Source organism: Phaseolus vulgaris, chromosome 1 (assembly GCF_000499845.2).
Source record: "Phaseolus vulgaris cultivar G19833 chromosome 1, P. vulgaris v2.0, whole genome shotgun sequence".
Lineage (NCBI taxonomy): Eukaryota > Viridiplantae > Streptophyta > Magnoliopsida > Fabales > Fabaceae > Phaseolus > Phaseolus vulgaris.
In genome coordinates, this window is record NC_023759.2 from 11,553,306 (window position 1) to 11,569,834 (window position 16,529).

General features: G+C 31.8%; 1 protein-coding gene across 2 annotated transcripts; it reads left to right on the plus strand.

Annotated features, from left to right (window-relative positions):
- The first annotated feature begins 1,883 nt into the window (after positions 1 to 1,883).
- On the plus strand, positions 1,884 to 3,341 carry LOC137815448 (UPF0496 protein At3g49070). 2 transcript variants are annotated; one of them, XM_068618576.1, is made up of 3 exons: positions 1,884 to 2,004; positions 2,132 to 2,198; positions 2,294 to 3,341. In XM_068618576.1, the coding sequence occupies exons 2-3, from the start codon at positions 2,150 to 2,152 to the stop codon at positions 3,328 to 3,330; spliced, it is 1,086 nt and encodes a 361-aa protein (XP_068474677.1). In that variant the 5' UTR covers positions 1,884 to 2,004; positions 2,132 to 2,149; the 3' UTR covers positions 3,331 to 3,341. The 2 variants fall into 2 exon arrangements, with proteins under 2 accessions (XP_068474677.1, XP_068474678.1); XM_068618577.1 differs by having other exon boundaries at positions 1,918 to 2,004; positions 2,297 to 3,341.
- Positions 3,342 to 16,529: the final 13,188 nt, after the last annotated feature.

Below are 16,529 nucleotides of genomic sequence, written 5' to 3' on the forward strand. Positions count from 1 at the left end.
GTTTTCAAATTCAAATATTGAAATAGACAAATAATTGAAAAAGAGTGAACAAATTTAACATTTTTGGTAACTTAATAAATTCTCATTTAACGAAATTTGTCAGATTTTAATAAAACCAAATACACAGTTTATAAATAACAATAATTTAAAACATGATAAAAAAGGTAAATATTGTAAAAACAGTTTATAAATAACAATAATTTAAAAGATGATACTAAAAAAGTAAATATTATAAAAGAGTAATTGATGCAAAATATTTAAAAACAAATTTATTGTTGTATAAATTTAAATATTGGAACATATCTCATTGATTTCTCATTGATTGAAAAAGGATGAACAAATTTTAACTTAATCAATTATCATTTAATACTACATGAAACTTTTTAGTCCAATAAAACCAATGATTCGTTAAAGACTAAAAATAATAATAACAATAATAATATTTAAAAAATACAATACAATCAAAATATTAATTAATGTAAAAGGATAATTGATTCAAAAAATTTCAAAATGAATTTATTATTTTTAAAATTAAAATATTGAAACATAACTAAATAATTGGAAGGGAGTGAATAAATATGACATTTTGGTAACTTACCAACTTATCATTTAATACTCTAAGAAATATTTCATTTTCTAACAAAATCAAGGATCCAATTCATAAATCACAACTGACAATAATAATTAAAAAAAATTATAAAAATTAATTAAATACTGTAAATGAGTAGTCGAGGCAAAATATTTTTTAAAAAAATTATTTTTTAATTCAAATATTGAAAGAGACATTGATAATTGAAAGAGGGTAAGTGTTAGCAGGTATTGCAATACTAGAAAATACTAGAAAATGCCTTGCCCCTACTGCATGGCATAATCCTCGAGGGTTTTAGTGTTTGCTCTTCTTTCATGTTGCTTTCCTCTAGAAAAATATTAATAGGAATGGAAGAAATGATTGAGGATTCTTCTCTAGTGTCTCCTTGTCTCTCTTTTATCTTTGTCTTCCTGTTTTTTTTAACTACCCTTCCATCTCTGATTCAAATAATAATTGATCTTTGAGAATTTGACCTCTTAATATCATATAAGACAACTAAATAAAGGGTTAGCACAAGGATTTACTAGTAATAAGAAAAAACTTTTAAAATTTAAAATTGACAACAAATAAAAAGTTTGTTATAATGATGGCAAGAATTGTAAAGAAAACAAGCTAAAGAGTTTGTTGGTTCAATTGGAAAAAATACCATTCGGATTGAGCCTTCTTACTCTTTTGTATTTTGAATAACATGGTAATATTAAGAAATTCTCCTAAACATTGATTCCTCACATATTTATAAAAATACACACACATTTGTTTTGTAAAATATTTTATGATTATTTTTATAACATTTAAAAAAATAAAATATTTTTTAATCACTTAACGTATTATCTAACTTAATTAAATTAAAGTAGATTGTATTGGATTTAATCTCTAAAAAAAAGGTAAATTCAATTGACCATTTACTTTAGCAGTAAATTACTAAACTTAACTACATCAAGGCCTATGTATTAATTCTTATGTATTATTTTTCTAGTTTTTATAAAATGCCTATTTTTTAAATAAACCAAAAAAATAAAATAAAATGAAAGAGATTACTTTTAAATTGGAAGGAATTATTTTTCTTCATATTTCCTTTATTTAAAAAAAAATAAAAATAAAGAACTAATATTTCTGACTTTATTCAGAAGCAGTTACTTAGCTTTGTAGTGACAGAAAATAGTTCTAGATTTCCCTTCGTTCCATCACGCCAAATCCAGATATCAGTACGCAGCCTTCACGTACACTACAAGATGTCCTTACATTGCCTTATTTTCACAAGTCTTTCTTACAAGCAAGACCATAAAAATGGCTGTTTTTTGCATCATTAAAAGAAAGCAAAATTTCATCTCTCAGAAAGAACAGTACCACCTTATAACAATCATTCACAACAAGAATCTAGTGCCAAAGCCTCATTCATTTAGGTTCTCAGAAAGGTTAACATCCAATTTAATTTCCATAGAAAGATTTCATGTATTACACCTAATTTCCTCTTTTTCTGATCCTTCTGACAATTACTGTAGTTCATTGCATGCCATCTGATTTTTTCTCTCTGATTTGCAGCGTCTATCACGTTCAGGAATGAAGAACAAATTGGTTCGCCGGATCAAAGAGTTGCTATCCTATTCAGGTAATCACGTGTTCTTCTTTTCCCTCTCTTTGTGTATTCAGGTAATCATTGCATGCATTTAGTGATCCTGATGCATTGAAGAGAATGGCATGCAGCAGAATGTAGCACTTCTCCTAATCACAAAACCAGTTGGGACGTGCACGAGGAATATGCCAACGCATTTCGTACGGAATCATACACTGAGTTTTGGACACGTGTTCTTGCGTATTCCAACAATGAATCATCTTCTTCTTTGTCAAGAGGCTCCACCACCTCGTCGCGTCTCCCCTCTTACCGTTTGTTCGCGGAGCATCTCTTGGACCCCGATCAGCCCACCGTCACCCGGGCCCTATCCCTGGCCCAATGCAGGCCCAAGGTCCACTCTCTACTCTCAGACTATTTTGCACACACTGCCGGCGCTTCTCTTCTCTGTAGCCACCTATTAAGAGACATTGATCGCCTGCGTGTCAAGTACACATCACTCAAAACCATTCTTCACTCTCTTCCATCTAACCAAATCCCTTCACCAATGCTAATAACCCATCTAACTGAATTTTCAAACTTTTCCAACCCGTTTGCCGCGTCGGGTCTGCTTCGGCCCACCCACGCTCAATGCTCCGACTTGCAAAACCGCCTTGAGTCCAGCCGCGACAGGGCGCGAGCAAAGCTCCGGTTAGCCGCTAAAATAAAATGCGGTTCGGCTTGTCTGCTTGTGGCTGTAACGGCTTCGCTTGTTGTTCTTGTTATGTCTCATGGGTTTGCATTGATTGTGGCTATGCCCGGAATGGCTGCAGTGAATTTGGGTTCGGAAAGGAAGCTGGTTGCGGTGACGGCTCAGCTGAACGCCGCTGCGAAAGGAAGTTATATAGTGAATAAGGACTTGGAGACGACGGTTCGGCTTGTGGCTCGGCTGAATGATGAGCTGGAGTACATGAGAACAACGGTGAGGTTTTGGCTTGAGAGGAAGGAGGATAAAGTTGAAGCCGATGGTGGAGTTGTGCGGTTGTTGAAGAAGAACCATTGTAGCTTTAGTGAGCAATTGGATGAGTTGGAAGAACATTTGTATTTGTGTTTCATGACTATTAATAGGGCTAGAGACCTTGTGCTATGTCAAATTACTAATCCTTCAAAGTCTCATATAATGATTAAGTGATAAATTATTTATATTTAGTTTTAACATATTGATGGTGTAAAAAAGTAGTGATTTGTGTTAATTAATTGTTTTAAAATTGGATAATGTATTTTTAGAATATAACTTGCTACGGAGTAATGTTGGTATGAGCATTTTTTAAGTGTGGGATCTTAAGTGAATGATAAGAAGTCAAAATTATTATGCACAATTTGTCATACAAATTCTAATGATTAAAAGATAATTTATCTTGACTTAGTTTTGTTATGTGATTGAAATGCTTTGTTATTGTGGTATAAATATAAATAGATAATATGATATATAAAATTTCCAACTACAAATTAAATGAAATTCTTAAGAATATATAAGTGTGATTAGAAGATAAAAGGCAGAATATAAATGTTTTAAAAATATAGTAAAATTCTTTCATACAATAAATATTATGTAAAAACTCTTTCATATAATGAATAATATTGTTATGGTTCAAAAGGTTGTTTTTGGGTTTCAGGGGTTGAACTTTTTTCCTTGAATAAACACCAAATTAATTTCTGAATCCCTTCTTCTCTTCAATTTTTTTTATAGATTATTTCTAGAAAAAAAATATCTCGAAAAAATCTTTATTTTTCATGTTAATAGGCTGAACGTTTGTTTGTTTAAAATTTTTCTAGCAATTTCACATTGAATTGGTCCTCTTTCTTCATTATTATTATGTTAAATACAAAACAAAATCGTTTATTCGTATTTTCTCCTTTTTAGGCGAGATTTGAGGACAAACATTATTTCTTTTGTTTTAAGGATCTTCTGGTTGTCCAAATTTCACAACTTGATATCACATGTAATCAGTCTTTATCTGAGTCATGCCTTTAGATTTTTACTCGAGATAACTTATTTTAAGTCATGGTCCTTCTTAAAATTTTGGATAGGCCCACGACAACCAAGCCCCCAACCTCAAGTCGAAGAAGCAAAAAGGTTTACAAGCATGGAGGTTTTATTTTATCACTATTGCAAAAAGAAGAAAATGATACTCTTTATTTAGTGCAGCTTTTGCGCTACCCGCTTTCGTAAAAAACGCGGTGGCATTTTTGAAATTATTTGGAATTTACGAATGCGGCTATTTATATAGCTGATAGCTGTCGTTTTGCTGTCATATTAATATGATTCTAGCGTAGACTTGTCTAACACTAGAGAGATGATAGTATAATTGTGGCCAGATGACCCCAAGTCGTCTCCCAACGAATCCCATAGTGATTCAGTTAATCAGGGTTTAGAATTTATCTGCAAACAATAAAAGTTAGCAATAACAATAAAGATAAAAAGGGGGTTTGAGATAGTTGTGCAGAAAAATATAAAAGAGATTAAAATAGCAAATAAAAAGCGGTTGATCCCAAGTTCTTCCACCATTGAATTCTTCACAGGTTCTCTAAAGATTAATCTTTTCTCAATCCTCCAACAGAGCTAAACCAGATTGAACATGCGCCGATCTGATTCAACTGAAACTCACCAGTAAAGCATGCGTCTACTAGTTTAATCAATACCCACTTTGTTCCATGCGTATACTCCATGGGAATGCTTACCTCCTCTCCCTTGAATCATGCGCCCAAGAAATTAATTAGAACAATGCGAACTAACTAAGAAACCAAAGTTTAAGATAAGGAAGACTCTCAATCATGCGTTCAAGTACAACCTCTCACAAAAACCAGTTTTCCAGGAGATTAGACAATAAAAACAACTGCTATAGAGAATTAAAAATCGAAACTTTTATTGGAACAAAACCTCAGAACTCAATGGGGAATTACAAAAGAATCAACCAAAAAGGTTTAGCCTTCCATGCGGAGGCAAAACAAAAGAATTATAAAGAAGAAAATAAACTAAGAAAACCCTATGAAGCTCTCCCTTTTCTCCTTGATGCTTGTGTCCTTTTATAGGCTTTTCTGCTCCAAGGATCTTGGGAAAATATTGCAGTTTAGATTTTGTAAACAATTTTACTTTCCATAATTCTTTTTATTTTGCAGAAGATTTGCTTCCAATTCTGTTTCTGGAATCTTGTAGCTTTTATTTTCTCTTTCTTCTCCTCAGAATATTTTTTCTGTTTTGGTTCAAGAAGCAACTTGGACTTTTGCATATTTGGCTCATTCACAAAGGTAGATGCTTCCTCTGGATAATTTACTCTAAAAACACAAAATTAACAATAATAATAGTTAAGGCCCAAATAAACCCAATTATAAGAATATTAATTAAAACAATGGATTTATTTATTATTATAGTCCAATAATCTATGAATAAGGCTAGTGAGTGTGAATAAATATATACTCATCAATAGCCGCACTTGTAAATCAAAACACTTGATTTACGAATGCGGCTATTTGTATAGCCGCACTTGTAAATCAAAGCGCTTGATTTACGAATGCGGCTATTTGTATAGCCGCATTCGTAAATCAAAACTCTTTGATTTACGAATGCGGTTTTACCTTTAGCCGCATTCGTAAATCCTTTTTTACCCTAAATTTTGAAGCGCGCCACACACAATTTCATATTTTCTTTCTCGTCTTTGCCTTCGTTTCGCGTTCGCACTCTGAGTTCGTCTCCTTCTGCTACATCTGCATTCCATTTGTGCAATGTAAGTTTCTTGAGCTCTCTTTCTTCCTCTTCAACTTCACAAATATATGCATAGATGTTTTCGTTTTTCTTATATATGTTTTTTTCCTTGCATTGGTGGTCTCGAAGCACTGTTTCGTTGGTTGACATTCATTTTTCTTACATTGTTTGGTTTCTTGCATTGCTCAGTACACTTTCATTGTCTTCGTGGGTTCTTGTGGGTTTTTTGGTTTGCTCCATTGCTGCTTCCCTGTCCGTCGTCGCTTCTGCTGTCGCCACCGTTGTTGGCGCTCCCGTGACTCATCATCAACGTTGCCTTCACACAAGATTGACGATGTTTTAAAATTTTTAATTTTTTTTTAATGATTTGGCATATACAAGTGCGGCTAAAGCAAATAGCCGCACTTGTAAATGGTATTTATAAATGCGGCTATATAGCCGCATTTATATTTCTTGATTTACAAGTGCGTGTTGATCAAATGCGGTTATAAAGCCGCATTTATAAATTCGAAATAGCCGCACTTGTTTTATGTTTCTGCACCAGTGTATTCTCGACATGTGTCACTTACTGAGCGGTTTCATGGTTTTACATTTTTTAAAACATCACGCCCCTCTCTCCTTTTCTTTTCTACCCTTCACTCATTTTGCCTTCCAAGTCACTCCTTCCTATATAAAGGGTGTCTTCATCCACGTATTGTCACATTGAATTTTGAATAGTAAAGAAACTCTGTATGAGTGATTTTGTGAGACTTGTGAGCTCTCATTTTTAGGTCTTATCTTGGGTGGGTAACATCTCAAGTGGCGACTCTTTGCACCACTCATCTTGGAGTCCTCTTTTCTCCAAGAGTGACGTGACATCTTTCTTTCTTCCATAAGCTCTCTTTATGTCTTCCTCTTTTTATCTTTCTTTGTGCCCTCCATTCCATTCCTTTTTATACTTTCATGTTTGTCTCTTAAATTGTTGGTTATCTTTGCCTTATTCTCTTCAATTCCGCACCATTGCATCATTGTCACCATATAATTGTGTTTTTCTCTTTGCTTTCTAGAAGTGAACCTTCACACTTACTTAACCACTTGGTTAAGTTCGTGTCCAATGGGGATCTTTTTTGGGTTCTCACCTTACACTGCTAAAAATAAAAAATCATAAACAAAGAGCAACCAATAAAATGTGCAATTCTAAACTTTTTATACTTTCATGTTTGTCTCTTAAATTGTTGGTTATCTTTGCCTTATTCTCTTCAATTTCGCACCATTGCATCATTGTCTCCCAAAACATGATATTTGTTGAACTTCCCTGATCCACCAGAACTCGGGGGACGTTGCAACCCATGGCGATTACTAATATTACAGTTGGGTCATATTCACGAGGTGCAACATCGTCCAAATCGGTCACTAAGAAACATATAAGGAGGGCTTGTGGTGGTCTCCAGGCTTCCAATGATAATATCGATCGGGCGTATCTCTTTCGACTAGACGAAGTAATGCTTCCTCTCGAGAATCCTCAGGCTATGGTATTCTCTGAGAATTGGGGTTTCGTTCGCGAGCTCCCTGGTGTCACGCCTCCCATTGGTGTCACATGCTTCCTTTCACCTAGCTCCTGTAGTCTTTGTAGGGTGTCATTGCCAGCTAACCAGGCAAGCTGAACCGTCAAAACGTAACAATTCTTCGTGTCATGGCCATATGTCCGATGAAACTCACATCATGCTTCTCGACAATGACTTAATTGTTGATCCATTCGCTTAAGAAATTTACCTTGTTTGGGACCTCAGGATCTCTTAAAAGTTGATTATGAGGGACACTCATTGTGCCCATTGGGGGTTCCTCTTCTTTTCTTGTCCCGTTTGGCAAGATATGGGAATATCACCATTCGGGTTTCCTCCCTATCTAGGTGTCCGCTACTTTTTTGTTTTCTTGTCCATTGAAATTTGAGCGTGCTCGCTTCTTCTCTTCCCTTTCTCTTCAAAATGCTAATTCGAATTCAATGTATGTTGAGGTGCGCTTTCAAACTTTGGCCATTGACTCTGCTCGATTCTTAAGTATTGATTCACTGAAGGGAATGGTTTGTAGTCCCTTTGCGAACGTATCCACGACCATCTTCTCATTTGGCTATTGCATACGCACTGACACCTCGCAGAAGCGATTGAGATAGTTGTCAAGTAGTCCCCCTTGTCTTGCTTTATATCAAATAAATATGCCATCCTTGGTGGCTTGATTTTAAATGTGCGATTTTAGGTACCATGAAATGTGGGGGTTATGGTTCATCCATTATTTGCTTGGAGAATGGTTAGGGATTTTCCTAGTTTGATTGCAAGTTTACACCTCCTCGCCTACCTGCTTGATCATGAGCTATCTTTCTCAGAGGTTTGTTCTCCCTTTATATCTTAACAACGTCCTCCATTAATTTTTGGGCCATTTCTACATCATCCTTGAGTTTCATTTGTTCCTCATGAGCTTCCTTTTATCGGTGTTCATGCTCTTTTTGTAACTCTAGGCGCATTCGTTCTTGTGCTGCATTGGATTCCTTCCGTATATGCTCTTGTGCCACTTAGAACTCTTCAGTTTGTCTTCTAGTTTCTGTGTTATCCCGTCGAAGTTCTCACATAATTTCCATGAGTTACTTGACTAATGATGTCTCATTTTCCGTCTTTATTGTTGCATTTGGTCTTTGATTCCGTATGGTGTTGTAGCCTTAATTTTGTTTAATCATAATGTAGGTGTATGAATAGTTTATCGTCTCCACGAATTTGTTCTGGCTCAAAGGTTGTTTCTGGATTTTTCATGTTAACAGCCTAAATGTTTGTTTGTTTAAAAAATTTCTGGTAATTTCACGTTGAATGAGTCCTCTTTCTCCATTATTATTCCGTTAAACAGAAAAGAAAATTGTGTATTTATATTTTCTCTTTTTTAGACGAGATTTTGAGGATGGATATTTTTTTAAGGAACTCCTCATCCAAATTTTGCAACCTGATGTCACACGTAATCGATCTTTATCCGAACCATGTTTTAGGTTTTTATATATTTCAAATCATGGACTTCGTTAAATTCGAGATAAGCATAGGACAACACAATTAAAGGTGACATATGTTAGTGTTTGTTTCCTACGTACCAAAACCTACCAAAATTGCATGAATATTTTTTCTTTATTATTTTATTATTGATTTTCATAATCGGATGCAATTAAATTCAGGTTTCTCAAGTATACATAAAAGTTTTAACAAATTTTATTATCATTTAATAATAATTATTTTGTTATCATGATTATGATAATGATTATTATTAAATAATATTAATAATGTTATTAATAATAATATTAATAATTTAACATAATATTATTAATATTAGTATTATTGATATTATTACTATTAATGTTAATGATAATATAAATAAAAATAAAAATAAAATTAATAGTAATAGTAATATCAATAACAATAATAATATTAACAATATTCATAAAAATATTAATATTAATAATAATATTATTATTAATAATAGTATTATTAATAATATTATAAATAATATTAATTAATAATAATGTTAATAATAATTAATATTATTAATAATACAAATAATAATATTAATAATATTATTATTGATAATAATATTAATATTAATAATAATAAGAAGAAGAAGAATAATAATATTAATAAATGATATTAATAATAATATTAATAGTATTATTAATAATGTTAATAATAACATGAATAACATTTGCACACCCCAACTATCCAAAGTTACATACGAATTTTATGTACGGATTGTTGCGATCAAACTACTTTATTGTTATATACGAAAAAATTTGTAGGTAACTCGATTTTACGTATGGATAATAATTGTAGGTAAACTTTGTGTGAAAGTCCTTATTTATCTAGAGATCCAAATATGTAGGTAATTATTAGTAGGTAACTTGAAAATTTCTTGAAGACTAGGATGTTTCTCCTTGACAACTGTCTCCTCTAAGGTTTTCTATCTCTTTCTATTCTCCTAATTTTTTTTATCAGCAAATAATGAATTAAATTAATGGGATACTTCAGGGGTATCCAACCCTTATACAAAAATCATCGTTCTTCCCTCGTACTTACTGGATAAGAATAAATTATATAGAGAAGCTTAAGACATAATATTCATGACAAAGAGGTTGCTTCCTAGATATGTAAAACTTGTAAGATGGGAAAACCTTCACAGAAAAAGAAAAACCAGCAACCCTGCATCTACATTAAAACAAGAAACCAACCTACAATTACTTAAGACTTGCCTCACACTTCCTAACAACCCTTTTGAGTTATGATCCAGGCCTTGTAACAGATTACATGAGGGCCATTTTGTTACAACTCCTTCGGCTTTTCCTTTCGGAGTTCCTTTCAAAAAACATCACCACAACATCTGAATTAGTCCTCCCCTATTACAGATAGAGCTCATGCCATCTTGCTTCCTTCCTTTACAAGACACCCCTACGCAAATGAGATGTGTTTAGAGATTCCCGACGTCCTCCAATACCAACGTCTTGCAGTCAAACCTGCATCAGGGTTTTTTTTTTTTCTCCTAATGATGTCTAGGGTTTTTTTTCTCACACCTCCTATTTAACCTAGTTGGGTTTGGGCTAAATGACATCTAGCCTAAGCGAGTTATTACTTGCTTGGGCGAGTTTGACGAGAAAAAACCCGACTTCACTGGAGTGAACTTGCCTAGGCGAGCTTTGGACGAGTTCCTCTGGAGTGATCTTGCTCAGGATAGTTTGAGAAAGTTTTGAGCGAGTTTCCAATGTTCCAACTTTCCCTTTTCATCTTGTCTATTTTCTTTTAGTTCTTTTATCTCCATTTTCCCATAGAATCATGAAATTAACACAAATTTTGGAAGAATTCGTTCTTATTCATATTATAATCACAAAATATGTAAAAAAAAATTAAATTAATAAATTAGAGGTTAAATTTTAGCTATTTTATCATTAAAAATTTGTAATTTCCTATCTTTTAATACGAAATACTACTGAAATATGACACTTATCAGAAGGATGGTAAGAATAATGACTCTTTCTTTGGTTAGACCTCTCACCTTGTCTACTCCTAGATCTTCTATATTTACTGTCCTGGGTTTGTAAAAATTGGGAAAACATTTCTTTTAACTCAGATATCTCTTTTTATAGTGTGCATTGTCTATCAACAAATCAAGTTGTGAGCATGTCATAAAAGGTGTCAAATGAGTCAATGGAGTTAATTGGTAATGAGTAATACTACTCCAAAGTTGCTCATTTTAGGGATGTGGAAACAATCTGCATTGTATTCTTTGATCATCGGTGAGGAGGTTGGCCTGTGCGAAGTAGGCCTTTTTACGTGAGCATTCAGATCAGTGGTGTCATCAAACTTCTCCAAGGTTGGCCACCTTAGGGAGTCTGAGAGTTAAACTTGCATGATCTCCTCGGTGAACGAGAGAAACGAGTTTAAGGCTTGTATACTCACAAACCCTTGTGGAGGAAGGAGAGCTTTAAAGGGAATTTGTTGGCACAGAAGAGTAACCTGGAAGGGTGTTCGAGCTCTATGTGTGGCTATAGAAGACTATCATTGACTGCGACTAGGCGTGTGTGAACCCCGCTGCTGCTCATTCTGCTAAGTTGGTTGAGACTAGCCCTCAAGCTCGGGGGTTGGTTAATGCTCGGACCTTTGAACAATCCGAGTTTGTATCTCGTGCCAAATAATGTGAATCTCCTCGAGCTGTTGTTCTTGGATATTCCAAAGCTTAGTTTGAAGCAAGGCTTGCATTGTCTCCATCTCTTTTCATATTTCAATGATAACATCTGGAACCGGATTTACATTCTTTTGAGTTGTAAAATCGATGACCTTCTATACCGTGTCTTCATTCTTCTACATGGCTGAATCAATGTGAGCTTTGAGTGCTTCTAGGATTGAAGGTCCATTGTGGAGTAAGATGTGTTAGCTGTTGTTTTACTTTTGGTGAATGCCATGCGAAAGAGTGGTCCTGAAAACTTTTACCAAGGCCCCATGGTGGACGCCAAATGTTCTTACCAAATTTGACTTTAGGCCTTTCGAGATGTGGAATCCGAGTCATTGGTGAAGAACGAGTGGTGTGAGTTGATTTTAGGATTGCACGTTTTATGGTGACACTTTGTTTATAAGTTTTTATTTTAAGCAGAATATAGTGAGAAACCCAAAGAAGATTCCCACTAGACATGAACTTAACCAAGTGGTTAAGTAAGTGTAAATGTTCACTTTTAGAGAGTAAAAAGAAAAACACAATATAAAGTGACGATGATGACGAGGTGCGAAAATTAAAGAGCATAAATGGAAAGACAAACAATATACAAACCAAAAAGGGAAAAAGAAGAACATATGATCATAAAAAAGGAAGGGAAATGGTGCATGGTGAAGAAAAGAAAAGATGAAGAGATAAGAGAAAGTTAAGTGGTGAAGAACCGCCACTTGAGGTGTTGTGCACTCAAGATAAGACCCAAGAACTCTAGGAGAACAAAGCTCACTAAACACTCAAGCAAAGTTTATTTTCTATTCAATTTCAATGTGTAAATACATGAGGCAAAACACCCTTTATATAGGAGAGAGTGACTTGGGGAACAAGAGTGAGATGGGTAAGGTGTCATTTGTGAGAAACCTTCTAGAAGGTAGGTCAAATAAATCCTAAACCTAGGTGCACATGTCATAAAAGGTGGGCTTGACACAAACCCAATTTACTAAGTACACCCTACTATAGTTTATTCTTCTATTTGGAACCCCCAAAGTGAGCCCAATTTATGCTAAGTACACCCCATATTATGTTATATACACCTTAATCTACTGAAATTAAAAATAAAGAGATTAGCTGGTGCTAAGCTCCCATCATCATGTGGGCTATGCTCCTGAGGATTGATAGGTTATGAGGTATGGCTATGGAGTGATCCTGACCTAGCCCTGTGTCTTGTGTCATGCTCCTAGTCATCCTTCTGGAAGGTTGGACTAGCTCAGTGGGTTCTCTATCTCTCTAGGCTTCATCACCGAGCTTCTCCTTGGAGGATTGTCGAGCTTTATCACCAAATGCTGAGTGGAACTTCACCCACAGAAGACTCTCCGATGCTCAAGTTAGTAAGAGCATAATAATCTCTGAGGAATAAATGAATATCAAGTATTGAGTGAGTCAGAAGTACTCCCTGATTATTGTATTTATAGACTTGTAAGTTTTTTAAGTATAAATAACCGTTTTCGATTTTTCAATCAGTACTGACCTTTGTAGTCATAGTGGATGCTTATATTTACATACTGCAGGTGGTTTTTATCAACTTTGTTAGTGGGTAAAAATTGTTCCTTAAATATAGGACTTGGTAGTACGTGACATCACTGAGATCAATCATGAGATCCGAGGTATTAACTTTGTCATGATTTTGTTCTTAAAATGCGTCTTAGAGGGTTAAAGAGAAAAATGTATATAAATTATTATTGACCTCGATTCCTAAACGATATGAGAATATTTTGGGCGTACTAGACAAGCCCCCTAGTCGAGGGCTAAAAGAACGAGTTTTCGATTCTTATAAAAGACACCAACGTTTTAACCTAAAGTCTGTTGAGATGACATTACTATGATCAAGTACCACATCTGAGATATTGTCTGCTTTGAAGTTCGAGTTCCATCACGATTTTATTTTTTAAAAAACGTCTCAATAAGTTAAAAGAAAAAATACCTTAATTTTTAAGCAAAATAAAACTATTAGATGTATAATTAGATATCATTGTGTTTTTTTTTTTCTTGTGAGTTTTTTTTTGACATTATCATTTTAATGTCATTGGATGCCCCAATTGCACTCCACCATATAAAGAAAATTGGCCTCACCCGTACCCATACTTTTTGGTTGAGAATCACCACTAATTATCCTAATTATAAATAAAATCAATTAATTCTCTTTATGTTACAGAACAATCAATCTGGACCACAAATTAGTAACACATATTTTCACTAACACAAAACAGTAATGTGGACCACTATTTAATTTGATTAAAATAGTTAAAATATTAATTTATTTGTTTGTTAACATGATGTATTTACTGTATGTAGTGTGAAGCTATCAGTCAAGTCCTTTCAATATCTCAAGATTCCATAAACAATATCCCTAATGCACTTTACCTTAGAAAGTACATATTAAACAGTTCAGCATTCCAAATTTCCGTTTCGAAATATAACACGTAATGCCATCACTATTCCAAAAATCTTAGGGTTTATTAAAAAATTATTTTACATTTTGTAATCCGGAACACGAATATACTATCACTTCTTTTATCTCTTAAGAACGACAATTTTGGACTTTTCTTTCAACAAAGCCTAATGGAAGGTTGGGAGGCACATCAAATATATAGTTGATTAAATTTGAATCTCAATTCCGATTTACATGTCAAATAATAAAAATATTCTTGAATAAAGAAGAAATATAAATGAAAAATAATTTAAAAAATTACTTTCTGAAACACATTTTTGGATTTAAATTTTTGAAATATATTTTAAATTTCAGAACTTTTTAAATATATTTTCAATTTTTTTTTTAGAATTTTTCCGTATTTTTTTATTCTGAATTGTTTTTCAAAATATTTTTAAATTTAACTATAGATTTTCTTTTTAAAACACAATAATCTGCTTTATATTTGTTCTTTGAAAATATAATTTTTGAATTCTAAATTTTACAAATTTAAAATAAAAAGTGATTTTAAAAATTTTAAAAGTAATCAGTTCATGTCAATTTGGTAAGGTGGAGGAAGAATTGATCAATTCCTTTTAGAAAAAACTGTAAAAGAAGAGTGTTATAACATAAAAAGAAAACTTTGGTGGCTTTAATCTGTCTGAGAAACCTTTCGAATCCTTTTCAGAACAACTTTTTTTATTGATTTATCCATAAGAGTACAGATCCTTTACCTAATGTACTTCCCCACCAGAATAGTCTTATTCACAATAGTGAGCACACGTTCGCATAAAAGAATAGTTATATCCCCATTCTTCTACTATTCCCAACTAACCAAACAAACAATTATGAATAAAACCAAACAAACAATGGGTTCATGATTTCAACAAATTCTGGACGCAAAGGACTCACTTTTCACACGCATCTCTATCCTATCCAAATCCAAATCTCTTCGATATCATCATCATCTTATTTTTTGCCATATCCTAACTATTTAGAATTAAACTCTTTTAATAAATGATTGCATTGATGATGCAAATAACAACAATTTTTATTCTATAGTAATATTATCTAAAGTTCAAATCTCATTAGATATCAAATTTAGGTACAGTACTAATAAATTAAATTATTTAAATAATATATTTTGCTAAATAATTCTTATTAATAGCATAGCTTTAAACATAAAATAATGTTATAATCTGGATATGTAAACCTTTTGTTTCTTAGTGAAAAAAACTTGTTTTTTCTGTGAATAAATAAATGATGTTATTTGTAAAAGATTACTGATGAATCCTTTTTTCTGGTCAAAAGAAAAAAACATTTCTTAAAACATAATAAACACTATTTTTTTTATTAAATAACAATTATTTTTAAAAATAAAAGGTAATTAATTATTATATTAACTAAGTTAGATATAATATTATAAAGTAAAATCTTAATATTTAAATTAGTTTTTATTATCAATAAAAATTTATAAAAAATTTCTAAATTAATATATAATATTAATTATTAAGATTTTAGTTATTAATTATTTTATATTTTAAATTAATTTTTATAATAGATAATTTAAAATATAAAATAGTTAACATATAAAATTTTGATAATTAAGGTTAGTTATTAGTTTAGAAATTATTCTATAAATTTTTACTATTAATAAAATTAGTTTTTTAATTTATAATAATATTTAATTTAATTCTAAAATTAATTAATATTTAATGATTTTTTAGTAAAAAATAATATCATTTGAAACTAATACAAATATGATCTCAATATCTATATATTTCAGGCTTCAATTTGAAGTTATTGATAAAGTTAAAACGTTATTCTAATTGATTATCGTTTCTGACTGTAAAATATAATACTTTTTTTGTATGAACACTAGACTTACATTAAATATTTATTTTTTATGTGAAAGAATAAACTAAGGATTAAATAAATAATCTAAATGGTTATAAAAAAATAAAATTATATATAGATATGTATATAAAATTAGTATTTTAGTACCTGTAATATAAATATTTATATCATGTAACTAATATTTATAATATATAAATATATATTTTTATTAACGATATATAAATTATGATATAATATTTTGTTACAAATTATAAAATGTAACAAATTTATCATAGAATAGTATGTTATTGGAAAAAAAAATATAATCCCATGACTAATTTTTTCTATGTATTCAAATTAAAACAATTTTTTTTTCATGTTATTTAATTTAATTTTATATCATTGTTAAAAAAAATCCCTATATTTAACTTAAATAAATCCCATTTTGATGTATAATTAATTTATTTATTTAGTTTATTTATTTATTTTAATTGATTTCATCCCTATTAATAAAATGTTAAATAACTGTATTACCTTTTAAAGATATAATATGTGATTATTTTTTACGTATTAAAATAATTAACAAACAAATGTTAACCTTTTTAATTTACGGAGAATATAATTTAGA

Bases quoted from the DNA above. Each gene is read 5' to 3' on its own strand.
- LOC137815448 (XM_068618576.1), top strand. From the start codon at position 2,150: ATGAAGAACAAATTGGTTCGCCGGATCAAAGAGTTGCTATCCTATTCA. The intron at 2,199-2,293 runs GTAATCACGTGT...AATGGCATGCAG, and splicing joins AGAGTTGCTATCCTATTCAG to CAGAATGTAGCACTTCTCCT.